Source organism: Delphinapterus leucas, chromosome 16, assembly GCF_059928025.1.
Source record: "Delphinapterus leucas isolate spDelLeu-1000000601 "Yukka" chromosome 16, BTC_Dleu_Yukka2, whole genome shotgun sequence".
NCBI classification, from domain to species: Eukaryota; Metazoa; Chordata; class Mammalia; order Artiodactyla; family Monodontidae; genus Delphinapterus; species Delphinapterus leucas.
The window spans coordinates 61,875,316-61,897,643 of record NC_143144.1 but is presented as its reverse complement, the minus strand read 5'-3'; the positions used below and the strand labels follow the sequence as shown (position 1 = coordinate 61,897,643).

General features: G+C 39.4%; 2 protein-coding genes across 5 annotated transcripts; one reads left to right on the top strand and one right to left on the bottom strand.

Annotated features, from left to right (window-relative positions):
* The first annotated feature begins 28 nt into the window (after window positions 1–28).
* On the top strand, window positions 29–5,307 carry ATP5MK (ATP synthase membrane subunit k). 2 transcript variants are annotated; one of them, XM_022568875.3, is made up of 4 exons: window positions 29–158; window positions 3,571–3,666; window positions 3,755–3,847; window positions 5,204–5,307. In XM_022568875.3, exons 2-3 carry the CDS (start codon window positions 3,580–3,582, stop codon window positions 3,842–3,844), a joined length of 177 nt encoding a protein of 58 aa, XP_022424583.1. In that variant the 5' UTR covers window positions 29–158; window positions 3,571–3,579; the 3' UTR covers window positions 3,845–3,847; window positions 5,204–5,307. The 2 variants fall into 2 exon arrangements, with proteins under 2 accessions (XP_022424583.1, XP_022424584.1); XM_022568876.3 differs by lacking the exon at window positions 29–158 and adding an exon at window positions 3,421–3,455.
* Window positions 5,303–19,488, bottom strand: TAF5 (TATA-box binding protein associated factor 5). Of its 3 annotated transcripts, XM_089898110.1 has the most exons (12): window positions 18,872–19,470; window positions 16,723–16,960; window positions 13,177–13,492; window positions 12,239–12,402; window positions 11,996–12,131; window positions 11,181–11,301; window positions 10,298–10,427; window positions 8,418–8,582; window positions 8,160–8,312; window positions 7,481–7,658; window positions 6,678–6,855; window positions 5,303–6,351 (listed from the first exon to the last, which is right to left on the bottom strand). In XM_089898110.1, exons 1-12 carry the CDS (start codon window positions 19,428–19,430, stop codon window positions 6,134–6,136), a joined length of 2,556 nt encoding a protein of 851 aa, XP_089754236.1. In that variant the 5' UTR covers window positions 19,431–19,470; the 3' UTR covers window positions 5,303–6,133. The 3 variants fall into 3 exon arrangements, with proteins under 3 accessions (XP_089754236.1, XP_022424582.2, XP_089754237.1); XM_022568874.3 differs by lacking the exon at window positions 8,160–8,312 and having other exon boundaries at window positions 18,872–19,468; XM_089898111.1 differs by lacking the exons at window positions 5,303–6,351; window positions 6,678–6,855; window positions 7,481–7,658; ... (4 more) ...; window positions 11,996–12,131; window positions 13,177–13,492 and having other exon boundaries at window positions 12,302–12,402; window positions 18,872–19,488.
* Between the last annotated feature and the right edge of the window lie 2,840 nt (window positions 19,489–22,328).

The window sequence follows — 22,328 nt, the reverse complement described above, 5'->3', positions numbered from 1 at the left end:
CGGAAGGGCGGGACTTAGAGCCGTAGCCAATCGGCACAGAGGGCCGAATCCGTAAGGCCCGTTGAACGTTTGCGGGGGAGGCGGCTTCTTCCGGCGGGGCAGAGGAGCAGCTTCGTCAGCAGAAGGACACCTGCAACGGGCTCTGTGCGTTTTGGAAGGTGGGTGTGGAAGGGAACCCGGGCTCGGACCTCGCGGCTCCGCTTTGTGGGGCTGGCCTAGAATCCGACCGTTTCCTGGTCCGGGCACATCGCGAGGTCTTCGCTTTGGGTGGGGGACGTGGGGGGCGGGGAGAGTGATGGTGAATGGAAAAGAAATTAGAGAAAATGAGGGCCGGGCGTGAGGGTTCGGACGGTGGCTGGGAAGCTTTGGTGCGAGGTAAAGGCCCCCTTCCCCCAGTTCATAAAGGCCCTTAGAATGCATTTTCCAGTGGAGAGAAATGAGGCCCGCAGCGAAGGGAGTGTCCCAAGGTCACCCAGTGACGTAATATTGGATGAGAACTCGGGCTTCTGACCCCCTCTGGTCCTGTTAACCTCTTTCCCACTGTATGCCCAAAACAGTTTGTTTGCACTGAGCTGTGCTTAAGAAGCTGTCCAGCCAGGCCTCCTTTAGCTGCGCTGCAGCCTTTGTCAAGCGCGAGTGAGTGTAGCCCGCCTTCTGCGCTTCGCCGAGCCCGCGATAAGCGGGTTAGATTTCAATCTGTTCGATCAGTGGGGAAGGCCTTTCCTAGGAGGTAGCCAGAACAGAGAGCTGTAAACTCCTTTAAGTGCAAGAGGCTGCTTCTGGTACGTGAGCGGCTCTCCCTCGTCTTTGCCTCCTTTACCGCGTCATCTCACCAATCCAGGAAGGTGTCCGGTCCGACACAACAGCAGTACCGAGAAACAGAAAGTAGCGAGGGTAGTTTCTGAAGTGCCCATTTTACAGGTGAAGAGAGGCGTGGAAAGATTAATTATGTTTAAGAGCAGTTCGCCGCTTAATTAGAAACAAGCGAAGACCCCATCGCTTAGACTTTGCCATAGGCTACAGTTTAGCAATTAGTACAGTTTAGTCTAAGTATTTTTCATTAATGTCTTTCTAAACTGAAGTATGACTCAGAAGGAAAGCAAGTTTCAGTTCATTTATTCCACAAAGTACCATCTAACACAAGGATTCCTGATGTTTGCCCAAAAGTAACCTGCAGTTTGCTGAGGAAGCAGACCCAAGTGCTTGCAGGCTTTGCTCCAGTTTATCTCAGTTTCCCCTCCATCTCAGCGTTTTTTAGGAGTCTTTCTTTACAATCTAAATTGCGGTTCCTGTACTGTGCCTTTCCCTGCAGTCAGAATTAGTCCTCTGTGTAATATTGCAAACATCAGCCTTCCTTCTGTATTGTGTGGAGAGAAGTTTAAAGCACCTTAATATTGTTTCAGTTGGACACCATTTCACCTTCTGAAAATGTTTGTTAAACACAAGGTAGTGGGAATTATCAGTTAATAATTGGACAAAGTTAAGCCCTTGTTTTCTGTAGGGTTTCTCCAAGAAACCTACTTGATACTATGAGAATCCAAAAATCTGTTCTGAAGATGAATGGGAAAGCATGTGTTTAATAAGTTTACTAAAATAAAACAATTAATATGAAAGCTATATCATAAAGATTTCTTTTAATGGAGATTTTCCTACTTGGCCTGAACTGGCCAAGGCCCCTAAGGTGGCCCAGGGAAGTTTGGAATCCTTCATTGCTACAAGAACTTTCTTGAAACAGTTTTCAAAATTAAGGTCATTTGTCCAAAGTTTCATTGCCAATTCTATGCACGTGAATGCCTCTGAAGGCCTTTGAATGGTAAACTGGAGAGTGCCAGTTTCCATAGCAACAACTTCCTCGCAGGTCTCTCCCGCTTCCATTTCATCAAGAGCCAACTGAGTCACTGCCACTGCCTACCAATCTCGACCGGACCTCGACCGGCTCGTTTATATTGCCAATCGACTCGGCGTGGCGTCGGTCGTGGTAGATAGGCGGTCATACAGACGAATTTTCGAGTGTTGTTCTGGTGACCTTTGAATGTGCCTTTACTATTTTTTATTATAAAAGAAATACACACCTTTGTGAAATACATAGGTTCTATAGCTGTAACCCCGTTTTAAAGTTTGCTATATATTCTTCCAGGGTTTTTTCCCAATATAATTACTAATAAGCATCTCGTTTTGTTTCTGTTACTGCAGTGTTTTTCAAACTTTTAACATACATCAGAATCACGTAGAGGGCATATTAAAACAGATTGTTGGGACTCAGGTCCTTCTGATTAAATAGGCCTGAGAATTTGCATTTCTAACAAGTTTCCATGAATAGTGACAGTGTGGGGACCAGACTTTGAGAACCATTGATATGCTCTATAATGTCCAGAAATAGGATTTTTAAAATATTTAACATGACATTGGGATGTGTTTCCATGTCAGTACATAAAGATCTGCGTGCATGGGGACATCATTCCATGTCTATATATAAAGATCTCCATGCATTCTGTTTCCTTCAGTGAAAACCATCACTTATCAGTCTTCTGTAGACGGACTTCTAGTTCTTATTCTCATAAACTGTATTTCATTTACCATCCTTGAACCATATTATACGTTTCTACTTTGTAATATTTCTATAAGGATAAATTCCTGGCAAACAAATGAACCAGCTAGGTAAAAGGGTATGCTAAGTTTTTAATTTGATAGCTATTGCAGAAGAATTGCATATTAGGAAGGTTGTACCAGTTTACACTCCCTCCAGGCAACAGAGAGAATCCTTATTTTCCCACATTCCCACTACTACTGCTAATTATCATAAATTTATCTTTGTAGTCTGATGGCTAAATATTGGTCTCGTTTTAAATTTCTTTGATCATTAGGTGATGTATGTTTCACCTTTTTGCGTTTGGCCACCTTCATATTTTCCCTTCCCTAAGATGATTAAAATATTTGCCCATGTTTTCTTCAGGATATCTTGGCTTCACTTTTACATTTAAATCTTTTGATCTGTTCTGGTGTAAGGAGTAAGGATTTCAGCTCCCCCCCACACACACACCAATAGTTAGTATGTATCAACTCTATTTAGTAAATGATCCCTTCCCCCCCTTCCCATGGAGGTCCTAAATTTATAATAAAAACTGTAAAAAGAGGGGTTGCAAGGTGAGCTGTTTAGTTGGTGGTTACCCCTCTGAGGAACTTTGAAAAGTATCACAAGCTCCAGCTTTCAGCTAGTCTTAAAACTGATTAATTCCAGGTACAGTGTACTGTGGTATAGATAGAGCCAGGAATGAAAACATCAACCAATATTGAGTCAGAGGATGGACTTAAAGACTACTGTGTTCTCTTCCTGTGCCGAGTGATTTGATACATATTCTGGAGTGTTGTGTGATAACAACCAAGATAAAGTCGTCCTTCTAAATGTTTCTCTTATCAGCAAGGTTTTTTCCACCGTTTTGCTGCTGCTTTGTTGGGTGAGGCATACATAAAATTTACAACATTTATATGCAATGAATTTTTTAATTAAAAATTTTGTTTCTTTTAAATTGCATCCAAACCAATTTGTTGCTTTCTTTCTTTTTTTAAAAGATTGAAATCATGGCAGGTCCAGAAACTGATGCCCAGTACCAATTCACTGGTATCAAAAAATATTTCAACTCTTACACTCTCACAGGGAGAATGAATGTAAGTATTAATGATACCTTTAAGCAGTTGTTTTAGAATAAGACAGATGTGACAACAACTCTTGTTTACTTTTTCCTTTCTTTTGCAGTGTGTACTGGCCACATATGGAGGTATTGCTTTGATAGTTTTATACTTTAAGTTAAGGTCTAAAAAAACTCCAGCTGTGAAAGCAACATAAATGGTAAGAAATTAACATTTAAAACTTTATATAACTTTGCCATTTTGATCTTAGGAGTTCCCCCCCCACTATACAAGTATATTGTTCAAAATTTATTACAATCAAGAAAAAAGAAAAATATTGTCCATGTCCCCATTACCCTGACAATTTTCGTTAACATTTCAGTTTAGCTCTTTTTTAATATATTTGTTTGGTTTCCAGTGGCTATGATCCATATCTGTAATTTTGTCTTATAACATGCATGTTTTCTATAATTTGAATGCATGAGTGCTCATGGGTATATGATTTATTTCACAGAGGAAATGTCTCCTACTAGAATTTTTTCTTAATATAAATAACATTACAATGAATGCCTTTGAGCATGAAGTGTTTGTATCTGTGATTGTTTTCTTAAGGTGAAGCGCTTTCCCAGAGGGTTGTGGGGCGCCTAGCTTTCTTCCCCAGGCAGTGTTGAATAACATCAGTTTCTGATTTCTGTTCATTTGAGGAGTAAAAATTTCTTTTTGATAAAGTTGTATGTTTTTTCCATTTGTTTACCACTTATATTTTTCTTAACATTCTCTGTGTTCTTCTCATTTAACATTTGGGACTTTCTCTTTGTGAAGACCTCTCTCGTATAAGCTCTCTTAATAGTTATTAACCAGCCTTTTAAATCAGTTGCAAATATATCTTGGTTTTTGCTAGTTTCAATTTTTATGTAAGCCATTCTGTCTTTTCCTTAAATCCCCCTAGACTTCATTTTCTTCTTATAGTGCCACCCAACCCCCATTTGCCCTTGCTTGAGTAAATATTTGTTGTGTTGGTGGTAGATGAGGTACAGAAAACCCAAAACCCAGATCTTTATCTCATGTAGCCCTCCATGACAGAAAATTTTTTCCTCTCCTCTTAAAAACTTTTCCAATCACAAAACTATTGACCTTAAGGGACTGACTGCATATCCCAGAATGCAGTGGTCCATGGCTTGTTCCTGAAAAACAGGTAGTTTTTTGCCCAATTTTTCGTGTTAGGTTCCTCCTAACTTTGTTTTTACAATGGGGATAATACCACCCTCCTTGTTTTCTACTGTTTAAAATACTACTTTATGAAAAAAGATGTTATTCTATGTACTAGGCTTTTCTAATGGTATACATTTAGCATCATACTGAATTATTGGCAGCTCTTTTGTTAAAGGGGGAGTGTTAAATTGTATTAAGCTGAGAAACACCTAAATTTTGGGGGATTACTGACTCCTTTGAGAATCTAATGAATTTGCATTCAATTTCAGGGGGTTCACGGATAGTTTTGTATCAGTAATTACTGAATGTCTTAAAAGTAGAGTTGAACACATTGGTGTCTAAACAATTTTTGTTTTGTTTATAGGATTCTCAACTGTACGTCATCTGTTAAGTTCCCATGCCTGAAGAAGCTAATGTCAGCTCATCATGTGATACCCAATTTGTACAATAAATTATGAACCTGGAAAAGCTGGTTGTCTTTATTTACAAGATATCAAAAATATAAAAACTGTACAAAATGCAACAAAGGCAAAAAACTGGCAGTGACTTGGTCTAAATCTTTTAGTTTCCCAAAGCAAGGCTCAGTACTGGAGGTAAGCAATTGAAATGTCTGACTTCAAGTGTACTAGGTTGTATGTAGCCATTTTAGCTGAAGTAGAACATGGAAGTTAATTTCTTCACCTGGTTTATAGAGTGTTTGCGTGCACTCAATCCAACCGGTATAAATTCAGATGTCGATGGATGGTTGTACTTCATCTATTTCTCAAAAAGTAATTGTAGTTCACCCTACCCAGTTAACGTACATTCCACTAATCATGAGCCAAGCAAAAATGCTAGTGGATCATTTAACATAGTACTTGAGTGCCATACAGTAACTACATTTTTACAGCAGGAACATACATGCTCATAGAATTCTTCAGCTAAAATTCAGGATGGTATTATATTACTCAATTTGAACCTTGAAGCAGGATGAATTACTGAAATCAACTGATTTTTTTCTAAACATAATAAATTAAAATAGCATTTGAACAGGCGATGCATAGCTTCCACAAAATCCAAAGCACCATAAATGTCCCCTCCATGAACATAATACCTCTTATTCAACTAACGGAAATTAGTTAAATGTGGTTGCTATAGAAATGTGGAACTATCCTGTTCAGATTTTCCAAGCAGCATACTTCCAGATCCATATAGACAAAACATTCTTTGTAGCTTAAATATTAATCACTGAGGTATTTGCTTTTAGTCTCCCTTTTTCAAACAGTAGCTTCCAAAGGTCCTTAATACCGATGGTTTATTGCGGACTATAAGCTCCTGCAGCTAGAACCAAGTTTCTTCTAGTAAAATGGAGGTGTACAACTGGTGTTGATTTGGTCATATATGTTCCCAACAATAACTCCTGTGAATTCTCAGGTAAATTTATATGTCCAGTGGCTGTAGTAAAGTCATCAGTCTCTAAATCTTCAAATGCTTTGATAGCATCCCATAACCGTACTGTATTATCCATTGAACCTAAGGGGAAATCAAAGGAAACCATTTAGTAGCATCTGCCTTATTTAGATTCTGAGATTCTGTCAAGTATGCTTTATGCATTTACTTTTTATTTCTGGTGGAAAAAATCTGAACTTGATTAATAACTATTATTCCCTCTAAAGAAGCACTTCAAGCAGTAGTTTTAACCTGAGAAGTCAACATACATATAGGGTAACAATCTGGAATCATGGCTAAGGAGAAGCAAAACTTAGAAAACAGCAGGACTTAATTTTGCAATGGTCATTCAGTGCTTCCTTTAAATATACCATTGACCCTTTACCACAAAGCCATTTCTAGTCATTTACCTGATGCCAAAATTTCACCATCTCTACTAAATCTAAGTGAACAGACTGTATCACTGTGGCCTTTTAATTCTCCAACCATCAAACCATGTCCAATATCCCAAAGGAGTACTCTGCCATCTGTTGCTCCTGTAGCCAGGAATCTCCCATTGGGAGAAAATGTCAAGGAATGAATTGGTCCCTAGAAAAGAAGTCCATGGAAAGAATCAAAAATAGGGTTAAAAATACCTAAGAAAATAAGACAAAAGTTAGAATTATAAAGTTTAGTGGTGCGAATAGTATCTTTAAAATGTGTCACTGGTTAGTTTTTTTTTTAACATCTTTATTGGAGTATAATTGCTTTACAATGTTGTGTTTCTGCTGTATAACAAAGTGAATCAGCTATATGTATACATATATCCCCATATCCCCTCCCTCTTGCGCCTCCCTCCCACCGCTCTAAGTGGTCACAAAGCACCGAGCTGATCTCCCTGTGCTGTGCAGCTGCTTCCCACTACCTGTTTTGCATTTGGTAGTGTATATATGTCAATGCTACTCTCTCGCTGTATCCCAGCTTACCCTTCCCCCTCCCCATGTCCTCAAGTCCATTCCCTACGTCTGCGTCTTTATTCCTGTCCTGCCCCTAGGTTCATCAGAACCATTTTTTTTTAGATTCCATATATGTGTTAGCATATGGTATTTGTTTTTCTCTTTCAGACTTACTTCACTCTGTATGACAGACTCTAGGTCCATCCATCTGGTTAATTTCTAAACTATTTTTATCTCAAAAGAACCTCGTGCGCTGGAATAATGAAGGTATAAAATACCTTGTGTCCAGTGAAGATCCTTACACAGTTCCCATTCAGGACATCCCAGAGCCGCACAGTTCTGTCTGCAGAGCCCGTAGCAACATAATTAGAATTGGGATGGAATCTGGTACAATTCACATCAGCAAGATGGCCAGCGAATATCCTTAAAGGCTGATAGTGATCTGTAGCCCAGAGCCTTTTAAAAAAATTATTGAAAACAAAAGAAGGTAATTATTTAACTGAAATGCCAAAATTCTACCCAAAATCAATATAGAAACAACCATGTGAACTGTTAGCTCCAAATGGGTCCCACTCACTAGTTACCTGAGGGAAAGCAGATGGAATGACTGAGCCTAACATTCTTTTTTTTTTTTTTGGCCGCAGTGCGGCTTGTGGGATCTTAGTTCCCTGACCAGGGATTGAACTCGTGCCCTCGGCAGTGAAAGCGCAGAGTCCTAACCACTGGACTGCCAGGGAATTCCCTAAACATTCTTAAGAAAAACTAATTGACACGGTACAAAAAACTTTTAATTCTATAATCCTTTAGTTCTCTGTATGTACACCCCCCACTCCAACTCCTAGTCTAACTTATAGAAGAGTATTTTTCCCTAGTTTTGGCCACCACATAATTAGTTTCTAACCCAAGACACCTCATCCTCAACTTCTAAGGAGATGACAGGGAAATAAACGTGCTCACAGTGGTTGTAAAAGACAAGGTTTAGCATCCGGTTGGGGAAGGGGAGGGCATGGACTCTTGGTATAGACATAATTGCAGACATAGTAATATTCCTGTCCCACATTCGTTTTCAAATAAGGACCTATAAATGCTGACGTTCTCAAAATGTTGATCCTGAATAACAGAAGCAAAAATGAGTTTGGCTGGAGTTTCTAATTCCCAACAAGAAACCATTCTGTTCCTTGAATAGGCCCAGTCCTAAGCTCATAATGTTCTTACCGAGCTACTCGGTCGTGGCCCCCTGACACAAAATAATATCCATATGGAGAAAACTGTGTGTCCCACACTGGATAGTTGTGTCCTTTATATCCCACCAAGCAGGTAAATGTTTGAAGACTCCACAATCTAACAGTTCCATCTTCTGAAGAGGAAAGCAGGTAGTTCCTGAGAGAAGAGAAGGTAGTACATTCGATTCCTAGAATAACTTAGTTACCTGTCCAGTTTCTCTGTACATTTGTATATATTAAACATAGCTAACTGACATGCTACATCTCACTTTTAATTTATACATGAAATTCACAGTAGATAACAAGAGTTGAAAGTACTAATGTTAGATGTGACACTCTACATCTACCAAGCACCTACTGAATGAGGCTAGATTATTTTAAAAACATTATCTATTAAGAGGAAAATCACAGTTCTTCGAAAAAAAAAAAATACCAAAGAGGTAATGACAAAAAGTATGACCAAATAAGGTCACCTGAGAAAGGCTTCTAAGAAATGCGATATATCACTTAAAACTTAATTTTTTACTTTAAAATGAAGATGCTATTTTCATATCCTGTAAAAGTTGGGTAAGAATTTAAAAGTAAACATCTTTTGGACCAAAAAAAAAAAAAAAAGCCAAAACAAAAAACACTGGACGTGAGAATAATACTCTGCCTTCTTCAGGAATGAACAGAAAAGCTGAACTACTCAGAAAGTACTATGGTTTTCAATGAAATCAGAAGTTTCCCTCAAGTAAAAATGTACCATCTGGCTAAATCCTATAAAATAACAAAAATCCTCATTCTCAAAGTTTCATAAGGATGAAAATCTTGATGGTTTGAAAGCTATTATCTATCAAATAAGATACAGATGGTATTATGATAACAAAATACCCTCCCTGCATTTCCACAGAATGTTAGAGATCATGAAAAATAGGCAAACACGTATTTGTGGCTTTCAAATTCCCTTTTCAGTATTCTCTTAGTTCTTTTGATTATACAAAGATAAATCTTCAATTGATAGGTAATATGCCTTTAATATCAGTAATCTGTTGTGAATTTGGAGATGACAGAAGACAGCAGTAGCCATAAAACCCAAAGAAAGAACCCAAAGAAGCAATTCAACCCCTACTGGAGTTACACAAGACTAAAGCTGATTTTTATAACCAGCAAACCCTGAAGCTATGTATCCTGATTCTGTAAATTTGGGTATTATACACTAGTACCCCAAAATAAATCAGCAGAGGGCAAGATGCTAAAAGATAACGCACTACTATGTATAAAATAGATAACTAACGAGAACCTACTGTATAGCACAGGGAACTCTACTCAGTGCTCTGTGGTGACCTAAATAGGAAGGAAATCCAAAAAAGGGGATACATGTATACATATAGCTGATTCACTTTGCTGTACAGCAGAAACTAACACAACAATGTAAAGCAACTATACTCCAATAAAAATGAATTTAAAAAATTTTTAAAGGATAATAAAATAATTCTCTACAAAAAAAATAGTAATAATAAAAGATAATGGGGCTTCCCTGGTGGCGCAGTGGTTGAGAGTCTGCCTGCCAATGCAGGGGACACGGGGTCGTGCCCTGATCTGGGAAGATCCCACATGCCACAGAGCGGCTGGGCCCGTGAGCCATGGCCGCTGAGCCTGTGCGTCTGGAGCCTGTGCTCCGCAACGGGAGAGGCCACAACAGTGAGAGACCCGCGTACAGCAAAAAAAATAATAAATAAAAAAAATTTTTTTTAAAAGATAATGAATGAGGCAACCACAAGATTTTTCTAAAGGAATTTTCCCCAACATTCTCATAATGTTCCCAGTAGTTAACTTTCATATAATCTCAATGTAATACAGCAGTATTTAATTTTTTTGTTTGTATTTTACCTATCTGGACTGAAGCTGGCTCCATAGACGGGCCCACTGTGACCATACAAAATCTTCAACTCACTTGCTGTTTTCTCATCCATGATTCTTTCTAAGACATCATCAGATTCTTTATCTATGAGGCTAAGATCTAAAATGGTCCAGAAATGTTAATTTTTTAAAGTACATTCATTAAAACATTTTAAGGCAATTACATCACAGTTCAGGAGAAGAACTAACATTTGAACTGTTCCTCCTACATACCAACCACTGTGCTAATGCCTCTAAATTAGGTGCTATCATCCCAGTGTGTAAGAGAAGAAAGTGAGGTTCAGAACAGTTAATAATATGCCAGAGTGCACACAGCTATTTAGTGTTGGAACTAGGGCTGAAACTCAAATTTATCCATTATATCACCATGTTTCACAAAAGGAAACTACAGAAATATTAAAATAAATTATTGAAAATGTATTATCTTGTTTAACAATACAGTTAGCAAGAAACTTTCTTTAAAATGTAACCCTGGTCTTAGTTCATTTTAGCCATTTTTATGGCTAAAACAGAAAGTACTCTCCCACTATTTAAAGGTGTTTCTTTTTTTTAATTCACAAGCAAACAATCATAAGCTGTTAGATTTTTAACCTTAGGGAGTTTTCTAGCCTAATGCCCTCACTCTACAGATGAGAAAACTGAGGACCAGTGAAATTAAACCAGACTAGCACCCCAGTCTCCTGATTGCCACTCCAATGCACTTTTCACTGTTGGCAATGTTATTAGCCGTTTTGACTTAAAGTAAAATCAAGTGAAATTCTGCTAAGATCACAATGTCTTCTGTATATTTCTTGGAATCAAGATTGGTGTAAACTAACAATGAGCTTATAGCCTGACAGGTCATCTCAGTTACCTGCTGCTTGTTTGACACTACGAAGCTTTTTGGGTGTCACAGACCACACTCTGACAGTTGAATCTGCAAAACCTCCAGCAATCAAACTAGAATCATCAGTGACATCCACTGCAGTGAGGCCCTGCCAATTAAAAAAAAAAAAATATATATATATATACACACACACACACACACACTGATACTGTTTTAGGGAAAAAATTATAATCACATCTTAGAGAATATATAATGATAGCTATTTTTCTCATATAAAAGATCATTTGAGATTTCATTCTCCTTTGAAATCAACTGTTCAAAAGCACTTACTTTGAGAACATGTCATTTACCCCTTTTTGCCCTCTGAATTTGGAGTGCATCATATAAAGCAAATGTTAATCATTTTTGTACTTTACTAAATATATCCTCAGCAGCCTATTATAAAGCCTTATGTCTATAGAGGCTTACAGACATAAAGATATGAAGAATTCTTAATAAAAAATATTAAGTTTACGTAAGTACCTAAGTTCAAGAGAGATGAACCACATAGCTTCCTCCTTTTTCAAAGGCTAGCAGAATTCTGATCAGTGAAATGAAGGACACATACAAGCAAGATTCTGGTACCTACAAGTCGCTAAAGGTCTTTTAAACATTGCCTTCTATCTATTCTGAGCAATGTCCAATTCTCCTTTCCTAACTGCTGTCTTTAAGCCATATTTATATCAAGAGTTTAAAGAAGAAATCTTCATTTTAGTTAAGACATCTAAGTTACTTTTAATGGTAATCACTGTTTTTCATGACTCCTAATTTTCTCCCAGAAAGTGCCGAATCATTTTACCAACCTGGTAAGCATTGAGGAATGTATAGAAACAAATTGAGGGTAAACAGTCTGGCCCAAGGCGTACTCGTTTGGTGGTTTCTTTCATATTCATTATCTTATCCAATTTATCTGAATCTTTCAACTCAGGAAGAGGGATTCTGTGAAAGAAAAACAGACTGGAAATTACTCTGAATATTAAATAACTTGAACCATCTATAACATTGTCTTAAACTTCCACACATGTTCCTGAGGTTTTTTTCCTCACCTGTTTTGAGGTGGAGCATTGGGATCTTGTTTTTTGCTTTTGGATCCGATACTATCTTTTTTAGGCTTCTTCTTTTTAGGTTTTCCTTCTTCATTTTCTCCTTCTTCATCCTCATCATCCAAAGGCACCTCAATTTCTGGCTCTTTTAATAAACCAAAAAATACCTACAAGTCAAAGGAGCCAATTTTTTAAATTACTTTTTTGTTCATTAATACATCCTTTTCATATCTTGATAGGAGGAATCACAATTACAACAGGGTCATGTATATCCTGAAGCAGATTCTGTACTTGTCTACCCAATAGCCAATCTCCCCTTCTTCCTTACTAACAGAACCCTGATTTTGTTGGAGCAGCAGTATGCTCAGATAAAATCATTTCTGTTGCCGGGCTCCCTTGAAGCCATACAATGGCCATATAATATCATTCTGGCCAATAGATGTACACACAGATATACTGGGTAGTGTTTTAGAAAAAAATACTGTTTTCCTGATAAAAAGGGAGAGATTCAGCAGGTATGTCTTTCATCCTCCCCCTTCTGCCTTCCTGGAATACAGATGCAAAGCTGGCGCTGCAATAGCCACCTGTGAGCACAATGAAGAAAGCCACATTCTGAAGATGGCAGAGCAGAAAGTAGAAGGAGCCAGGGTCCTTGATGGCATTGTGGAGCCCTCACACCAGCCTAGGAGGGCCTTCTGCTTTAATTCATTTTATGTGAGAAAAAACCTTTACTTGTTTCTGCCAATGTAGTCAGGGTTCTGTTAAATGCATCCATTCCCAAATTCTCACTAATATATACATCATCCTTAGAACATGAAACTTAGTATACAGTGTAATATTATTCCCAAACTAGCTATAAGAAAAATGTGTAAATTATGTAGATGGAAATGCTACAATTTTTCATAATCTGCATTATATAGTTCTTAGGTTTATTCCCATACCTTTGATTTGTTTGCCTCTCGTTTAGCCTCTCCTGCCAAACTTCCCACCATCGCATCTATCTGTTGCTTACTACGCGGCATCCCATCAAAGATGTCAATGTAGAGGTGCTCCTGAACTATGTTCCATATCTGATTGTTCTGTTTCTCCTGAAGATGCCTCTTCAAGAGTTGGTACGAGTCTCGGGAAATACGCAGAACAAATTTACTTGTTCGAAAATCCAACATGGTCTCATTCCCTTTCATGTGTTCCTTTTTGGTAAGACTAGATAATACTCGTAGGTCATCCTGGTAATAACATTCCTGATCTCCATGGAACCTGTTTCAGTGATTTTAAAAAGTCATTTTTCAATGTAATCGTTAAGGGATCTGCCTCTCCCCCATATATTTATAAACATCCCAGAATATTTTCAACGTAGTAGTCTGAATAATCGTGGACTAAGCTGTAGGATAAGAAGTAACGCATTTCAAAATGATTACAGTTCAGTTCTGAATTCATCCTAAAAATGACCAATTTAATTCTCTAATGAAATAAACGCATCATAAACATTTTAAGAGAATTTGAAATAAATACCATAAATGAATGAAAGATAAGCTATCCACCATTGGCAGACAGTCTCATTTGAATGCCACCATTGGTAGACATTTGAAAATGTTAGAAACTTTGCTCTACTAAATTTTATGTTCTCTCAAAACTCACTTTTTAAAACTTTTTATTATGGGAAATTTCAAACACATACAAAAGTAGAAACTATTATAAGGAATTCAGTGTACCTATCACCCAGCCTCTCAACAATAATCAACACATGACATTCTCACAAAACCCATCATTTTTAGTGATTTCGCATATTCTTAATACCAGATATAAAGATTAAATATCCGTACTTTAATAACATGACTAAAGAACAAACGTGTTGATATCAAACAGTGAGCACTCCCATTTACTCACCATTACCAAAGGCAATTAAATAAAGCTTTCAGCCTTGGTGACAATTACTAAATTTAAATGTACTTTTGTTTCTACAAATCTTAATTATCCTAATAAAATAAAATGTAAAGATCATATATTGACACTCACAAAGAGCAGCAAGCAATGCAAAACATTTAGAAAACAAACATAAGATATTAGGACTCTAGCTCTGACACATAGCCAACAGATTCCTAAACTGTTACCTGTGCTACCCTATTGTGACTCATCAAGACATGAATTAAGAGTTTCTGTCTAAGATTTGAATGAAATTAGAAATCTCAGCCTCTTGGTGTTGTATTAGTTGCCACCAATAAGTTCATCTGAGCATGGGGTCCTGGCAAGGGCTGAGACTGTCCATGACAAGGACACAGAAAGTCAGTCCCCTACGATATTCCAGCTTCCTATGTGAGGAGATGGCTACACCATGAGACTGGAAAAGAAGGTTTTTTGATGACAGCACTGTAAGAAAAATTAGCTTAGAAATTCTGTCACCATCAGCCTTAATCTTTTCTTTCAGAAACACTGAGCTACAGAACATTTGCCTTATATACTTTCTATTAGGCACTGTAGAATAATGAATGAATATAATGACACAGAAGCCAGGAGTCCTGAGTTCTATTGTTCCTCTATTACCACTACCTGTGTTACCTGACAAGTTCTAGCTTCTGGGTCTATTGCTTGTACCAAAGAGCTCTCATTTAAACTGTTAAGCACTGCCTCCTTCTTAAACACTCCTTTTCTTTGGCTTCTATAACTTAACACTCTCCTGGTTTTCTTCCTGCTTCTCTGGCCTCTCCTTTTATATCTCTTCTACTTGGTCGTCTCTTCTACTCCTTTTATTTCTCTTCTACACCAAATGTTGGAGTTCCTTGAGGTCCAGGCCTAGCCCTCCCATTGACTTATTTCATGCTCCTTCCTAGACATTCTCATCCCTATCCATCAATATTGCACACACTCCAATTTATGGCTCCAGTCCCTACCTCTCCTCTAAGCTCAGAGCCTTATATATCCTCCATCTATCAACTTGACATCTCTCAAATAAGTCAAAGGCATAAACAAATCTGAACTCAAGATTATTCTACAACCTGACAAAACCGGTCCTCTTCTAGGGTTTTCTACCTCAGTGAAGAGCACCGCTATCCAGCCAGGGGAGCCAGAAACCTAGGGATTATCAATTATACTTTCATCTCCCTTACACCTCCATATCCAATCACTCACCAAGTGCCTCAGGAATATGTCTACTTCCCTTCACCAACGCTATTACACCCTAGTCCAGTGTTTCTCAACAGGGTTGCGACTAGTATTTGGGGCAAAACAATTTGTTGCTAAGTGGGACTACCTGCACGTATTGGAACTTTTGGAATCCCTAAGACACCTGATCCTCCAACCTAGTCATTACGACAACCAAAAACACCTCCAGTTTCAAACAGCCCAGAGGAAGGAGGCATAATATTACCTTCAGTTGAGAACCAGTACAATAACCCCCAAAATGGTCAATCTATAATCACTCTGTCCCCCACCATCTGTTTTCCCCACTGCATAAAGGTCCTTTCAAAATGTAAATCTAATAATAACATGGTCCTTCAATGACTTCTCTGGCAAAGATGTCTCACTGTCCCCAAATATCCATTTTTTTCTTTCTTCCTCCACAATAAAACACCTGAATACTAACTGTCACATAGACACCTAGGTAAAGACCATATTTCCTACCTCCCTTGGCCATTGACTAATGACATAAAAAAGGGAGAAATATATGTCACTTCCAGGAAGGATGTGTGCCCTCCCTGCTGACTGTAACACTGATATGATTTCTTAGAGCCAGAGAATCACCTTGTACCACAGGTGGAAAATGCATGACAAGGATGTCAGAGCTACAAAATCAACAGAGCCTGGGTCCTTGATAATCAAGGACTCCATACCAGTCCTAGACTGCCTACATTCATGAGAGAGAGAAATAAACTTTTATCGTATTCAAGCCTCTACTGTTTGGGGTCCAGTCACTCTCAGTCTAATCTAATCCTAACACAGCTTCATATTGCTCTTAGGATAAAAGTAAAAATAAACTTTTATTTATGCCACTATTGTTTTGACTTTTCGGTGAATCTCAGCCAAATCTAATCCCATCCAATACAACCTCCTACTGCTCTGAGGATAAACAAAGACCCTCAATATGGCCCAAGAACCGCCTGCTCCAGCCCCTAATCAACCGGCCAGCTTCCTGTTGTACCACACCCCACCCTCACACTCTGCTCCAGCCACACTTGCCTTTCATCTCTGTACCTACCATGATCCTTCCTGCCACAGAGCTGTCACACATGCTTCTCCCTCTTCTCTTCCCCTGGTTAACTCCTGTTCAATCTTCAGATCCTACCTCAAGCATCACTTCCTCTGAGAGCCTTCCCTGACTTCTGCAACTAGATCAAATTCCTCATTTTAGGTTCTCATAGCACCAGGTACCTCTCCTTCATAAAGTACTTTTTGAGTTGCAATCTTACATTTGTGTAGTTACAGATGTGTGTATTCATTATATATATATAGCTATATATACATATTATATATATATACATAAATTCACATACTTCTCAAAGAATGATTTTGCTTCATTCTCATGTTGATTGTAGACTAGTTCCAAATACATGTGTACAAATAGGGGATAAAAGAGTTGGGATAACTCTGCCCGATGGCAGTCCAAGGAACATTCAATGAAGTGTTTCAGTCCACTATAGTATTCTTCATACATTGTGGGGTCTCCTTGTTGGTTGTAGGCTGATAGCACGGCACTGACATCCGGCTGGTCTTCCACAGCTACACTTCCAACTGTTTAAAAAATGAAAAATAACTTTCAGGAAAGTGACCTGACATGCACCAAGAGACTAAGGCTGTTTTGCTAAGGTCCAGAGGTGAATTGTTTCTCAGATGTTTGTCCTTCTCCTCTCAAACGCTGTTCCCCAACTCAATCACATAATCTTTTAATGGGATTCACTTTGTTTCAGTCACCCATCCAAAATTCCTTCGGTTTGTCCATATCTTAAAATAAAATTTTCAAATCAATGTCAGAAAGATTTAGTATTTTTCCTAGAGGTACCTTATTTTAAAGACAAATTTTATAAAACATGGTATGTGCAAATCAAACAACTATCTTAATCTTCTCTCAAGGCTCAGTGCAAATGGCACCCACCACCACCAAGCTATGCCCTGGAATAACATTTCCAGCTCTCTGAACTACCTAAATATTTTGTAACTGTCTAGCAACACATCCTATCCTGTTACCTTCATATATGTACATCTATCACTCCCTATAAAATATAAGCATGTTAATGGTGGGAAGGACTTGCCTTATTTATATTTCCAAAAGGCAAATCTATTTTATATGCTTAAAACAATTTCCATAACCATCATTTCAAGGCAAAAAGCATGAGTATTTATTTGTAATATTTCAAGCCCAAACAATGATACATCTGTCAATCGAATCAGAGTTTGTTGGAAATTTTTAAGTTGCAATTATAGTACTGTTATGCTTTTTACTGCACAAATTTTAGAGAAGTTCTTTAGAAGTTTACTCTGATGGCCTCTTTTCCTCCCTACTGGTTTCTGAGTTACCATCTAAAAAATAGGTCAAGTTTCTGAAGAGATGAGAGATTACAGCAAAATAACCAACAACATAATTCATCCATCTTATAGTTCATTCACAAAATTCGGCATTCAAAAGAATCCTCTCAATCACATTTGCATACATTTCTACTTATGGGTTACAATGCTACATATTCATACCTCACTTTTGGCAACGCTGCAAAGATTAGGTCTCATAAATACAAAAGGGGAGGGGGGGAAGCCTCAGGTGTCAGGGATGGATACCTAAGCATAAACTTATCAGTGCCAGATATTTTACATATATTATATCTAAATCTCACAATAACCCATTTAATAGAGGGGAAAAAAAACCTCTCAAGCTTAGGAAGAATAACAATCAGCATCACACAAGTAAAAGCAATAGAGACAGAAACTGAACTCAGGTCTGCTCAACGCCTGTTCCTAAGTGAATGATTCTCAAACTTTGCCCTACATCAGTACCCGTTGGAAGCATTTATTTTAAAATGCAGATTCCCGGACTCCACCTGCACAGGGTCTGATTCACTAAGTCTGAAGTGACGCCCAAGAATCTGAATTCCTCTAAAAGATTTAAAACCAATGTTAGTTAGCCTATATTTTGAGAAAGACTGGCTACACTATATTCATCATTCCCTGGCTGTGTGTCCAAAGCAAGTCCCTTGACCTTTCTCAGTCTGTTTTCTCATCTCTAAAATAGAGGTACCGTCTACCTCACAGTGGAACCGAGAAAAGTAAGATACATAACAAAGTATTTATAGTAAAAGTACGTTAGTACAAAACTGTACAAATATTGCTAGTGTTAATGTATCCCTGCCCAAGGCTCAAGAGCACAAATGAGAGGAAAGGGACCAAAAGCCTGAAGTCCCCGCCTCTCCGCGCCCACCGTCCCCATACATCCCTCAGCTCAACAGCTCTCCACAGCCTCTCGCTGGAACTGACAGCTCGGAAGAGGGTTTGACTGCGCAGCCGGCGCACCAGGGAAAGGGGCGGGCATGTGGCCCTAGAGGCGGGCCCAGGAAATTCAAAACAAGCCCGCAGAGGTGCAGGCCTGCCAGCCTCTGCCTTCCCGGTTCGCTCCCCTTCGTGCCGGCCCTGCCTCCCCGGGACCCCGCGGCTCACCTTTCCCCGGAGCCGCAGGACCTGTCGCTAAGCCCGAGACGGCGGCGGACCCCGAAGCACCGCTGACCGGAGGGTCGGGGGCCGCAGGGCCGGGGGCCGAGGCGGTGACCCGACTAAGAAGCGCGCTAGCCGTCTCAGCGCCGGCGCCGTCCGCCTCTCCCGGGGCTCCGGAGCCCGCCACTGCCTCCTCCAGCAGCCGGGCCTCACGGCGCAGCGCCTCTTCGGCCTCGCGGAGGTTGCTCTGCCGTAGAAACTGCAGCACGGCCAGCAGAGTCTGTCGGTCGTGGGGAGCGCCGGCCTCCGGAGCAGCGGCGGGCACCGGGCCCGCCCCCGCTGGGGCAACGGCAGAGACAGCCACCGAGGGTTTGGGGGTCCCACCATCCCCGCCGGCCGACGACGACGCCGCAACGTTCCCACCGCCGCCGTTGGGGCCGTTGTTGGTTGTGCCGCCGCCACCCTCGCCAGCGCTGTCCCCCGTCTGCGGAGGTAGCAGCGTCGGCGGTCCCTCAGGCTCTAACTTGACCGCCACCTCCGTCTGCTCCTCCGCCAGCGCCGCCATCTTGCGGCTGAGCCACCTTTCGCCGTCAAGCGTGATTGCGTTTTCGCCACATGGAGGGCGGGGAGGAGCGTTTTACGACAGCTCTGGAGGGCCATTTACGGCAGTAGGAGGGGCGAGAAAGGAGAAGAAAAAGGAATAGGAGCAAGAGCAACTTTCAAAAGTGAGTGACAAAAAGACAGGAAGTGAGAGTTGGGTACGCCTCGTGCTTTTGCCCGATAATAATTACGTTTATTACAGACCAGATATATTCAGGCACTGCGATAGACATTTTACATTTTGTGACCTTTAATTCAACAGTTTTTTAAGGTACTATTATCTTCACGTTACAGATGACTCAACCAAGACCTAAAGACAAAATGCCAGACCAAGATTCGAATCCAGGTCTTTAATTTAAAAGCATATACTATTTACCACAGGGAGGCATCTGAGATACTGGTAAAGTTTTATGTTTTGATCTGGGTGGCGGTTACTTGTTTTTTTTCAGTTTATGCTTTGTAAAAATTAATTGAGCTGCACGCTTACGTTTTGTGAACTTTACAGCATGTATGTTATATGTCAATAAAAAGTTTTTAAGGACCTGAATTTTGTGATTGTGAAATGTATATGTTCTGTATTCGTGCTATGTTACCCATTATTACAAATAGACTGCATTTTAATTGTATATTTTAAAATAGTATGTGCCATTTTGCAATACGCTTCATAGGTTTAAAAACCTGCTGCATATTTTATCTCGTTTGAATCTCACAACGCTGTGAGATAGGTGCAGACAAGAAAAGTGAGCCTAGGACACGGGGAAAATCTAGCAGTTATTCGGGTTGTTGGTTTTGAGGTCTTACTGGCTTCCTTTGACCCTGCTTACTAGCTGAATGACCTGGAGCAAGTTACTTAACTTACACTACCCCAGTTGCCCAACTTCTAAAATAGGAACAATAATAGTACCTACCTCATAGAGTTGTGTGAGGATTAAATGGGATAATGCATATATGATACCTAACATGTAATAACTATTGGTTATTTTTACTTAACCAACCTTAAAGAGGTGTCCTGCAAATGTTTGATAAGGAATTCCAATCATGATGTTCATGGTTATCTCAAGACTGAAATATAAAACTAATCTAATTTGACATAATGTAAGATTGTGAAACATGGGGAGGGGCAGGGAGTAGAGAGTGGCGGGGAGATGAGCAAGAATTGGTTAGCATTTAATCATCAGTGGCCAAGAGAAAAACTGAAATCGGATGATAACACTAAGGAGATGGGGAAATTAATCCTTTTCCTCACGATCATTCAACTAATTTTTCTGACTCGGTATTCACTAATTGATATGTAATTAATTGGTAATTAATTGAGAACTTAGATGAGAAATGCCATGAATAACAAGCCCAGGTGTATTTATAATTCCCTGGAAAGATGTTTTACCCATTATGAATAGTAAATTAACATCTTGATGCATACATCAGTCTCGTGAATCAGGTCCTAGGAACTGGATCCATCTGTACAGCTGAAGCCCAAATACTGGGACTACAAAAGTACAGCCACCCCGTTTCCTTCCGTGGAGTCTAACTTTTTACCTGGCTTTGTGTCTTAAGTGCCAAAGAGTCTGGGTTGGGACTTCAGCCAAGGTTTCTTACACCAAGCTGAGTGGTTTTTCTGTTACACCGCAGTAAAGTTCATTGAATGATTACAAACCCCACTTTTAATTTTTGTTTCTCTTTTCCCCTTCCTTCCTGATCCCTACTTCCTTTCTCCTGCTCTCTCCTTAGAATGCTTTAAGAAGTCTAGTGTCAATCTCTATCTTGTTCCTTCATAGGAAAGCTGCTCTTTCTCTCTGGATGTTGCTCTTCCTCTTTGATGTTCTTTCATTTCACTCTAATGTATCTAGGATTAGATTTTTCCTGTCTCTCCTGATTGGCCCTTTATGTACCCATTCAATCTGAGAATTTTTTTTTTTTAGTTCTGGGAATTTAGCAAACATTGTATCTACAAATATTTCCTCCCCTCTATTTTTCCCCTTCTTATACTCTTTATGATGTAGATATTGATACTTCTATCCTCCAGGTTTGTTAACTTTCATATTTTCATGTTTACCCCTTCCTAATACCTTCTAGAAGACTTCCTATACCTGATTTTTCAATGCGATAATTCATTCTTGGCCTAGATCCATATTGCTACATAACGCATTTACTGAGTTATTTACTTCAACCATTATATTTTTCACAGTATTTTGAATTGGTTCTTCATGATTTATTGTTCCTGCTTCACGTAATCCAGTTGGGTGACTTTGTTCCCCCCACCGCCAGAACATTCAGCAATGTCTGGACACTTTGGGTTGTCACAACTTGGGGTAGTGCTACTGGCATCTAGTGGGTAGAAGCCAGAGCTGCTGCTAAACATCCCATAATGTACAGGACAGCCCCACCCCACCACAACAAAGAATTATCTAGCCCAAAATGTCAAGGGTGCCAAGGTTGAGAAACCCTGATGTAACCAATATGAATTATTTTCACTTTGAGGATATTTACTATTTTATTTAAATTATCTTTCCGTATGATGCATTTAATCTGTTTCATCTATTCTAGGTTGTCCAGTTTCTTACTTTCCTAGATGGTGCACCTCCTTCTACATCTCATTACTTTTCTACATGAATTTGTATTTCCCAGAAGGTATCAGCTACCTTGACTGATATGTATATCCATAGGGAGAGGCTGAAGCCCAGCATTGGGAAAAGGTGAAGGATGCACCAAAAACAAGAAAACTTGTGATGTCATTGGCCCCATCACTCCCTGTTTGTCAGCATACATGCACACATGTGCACACACACATATCCTCAGGGTTTTCACAGTTTTTACAGATCTATCAATTTCTGTGCCATCTCTAGGGTTGGATATGATGGGGGAT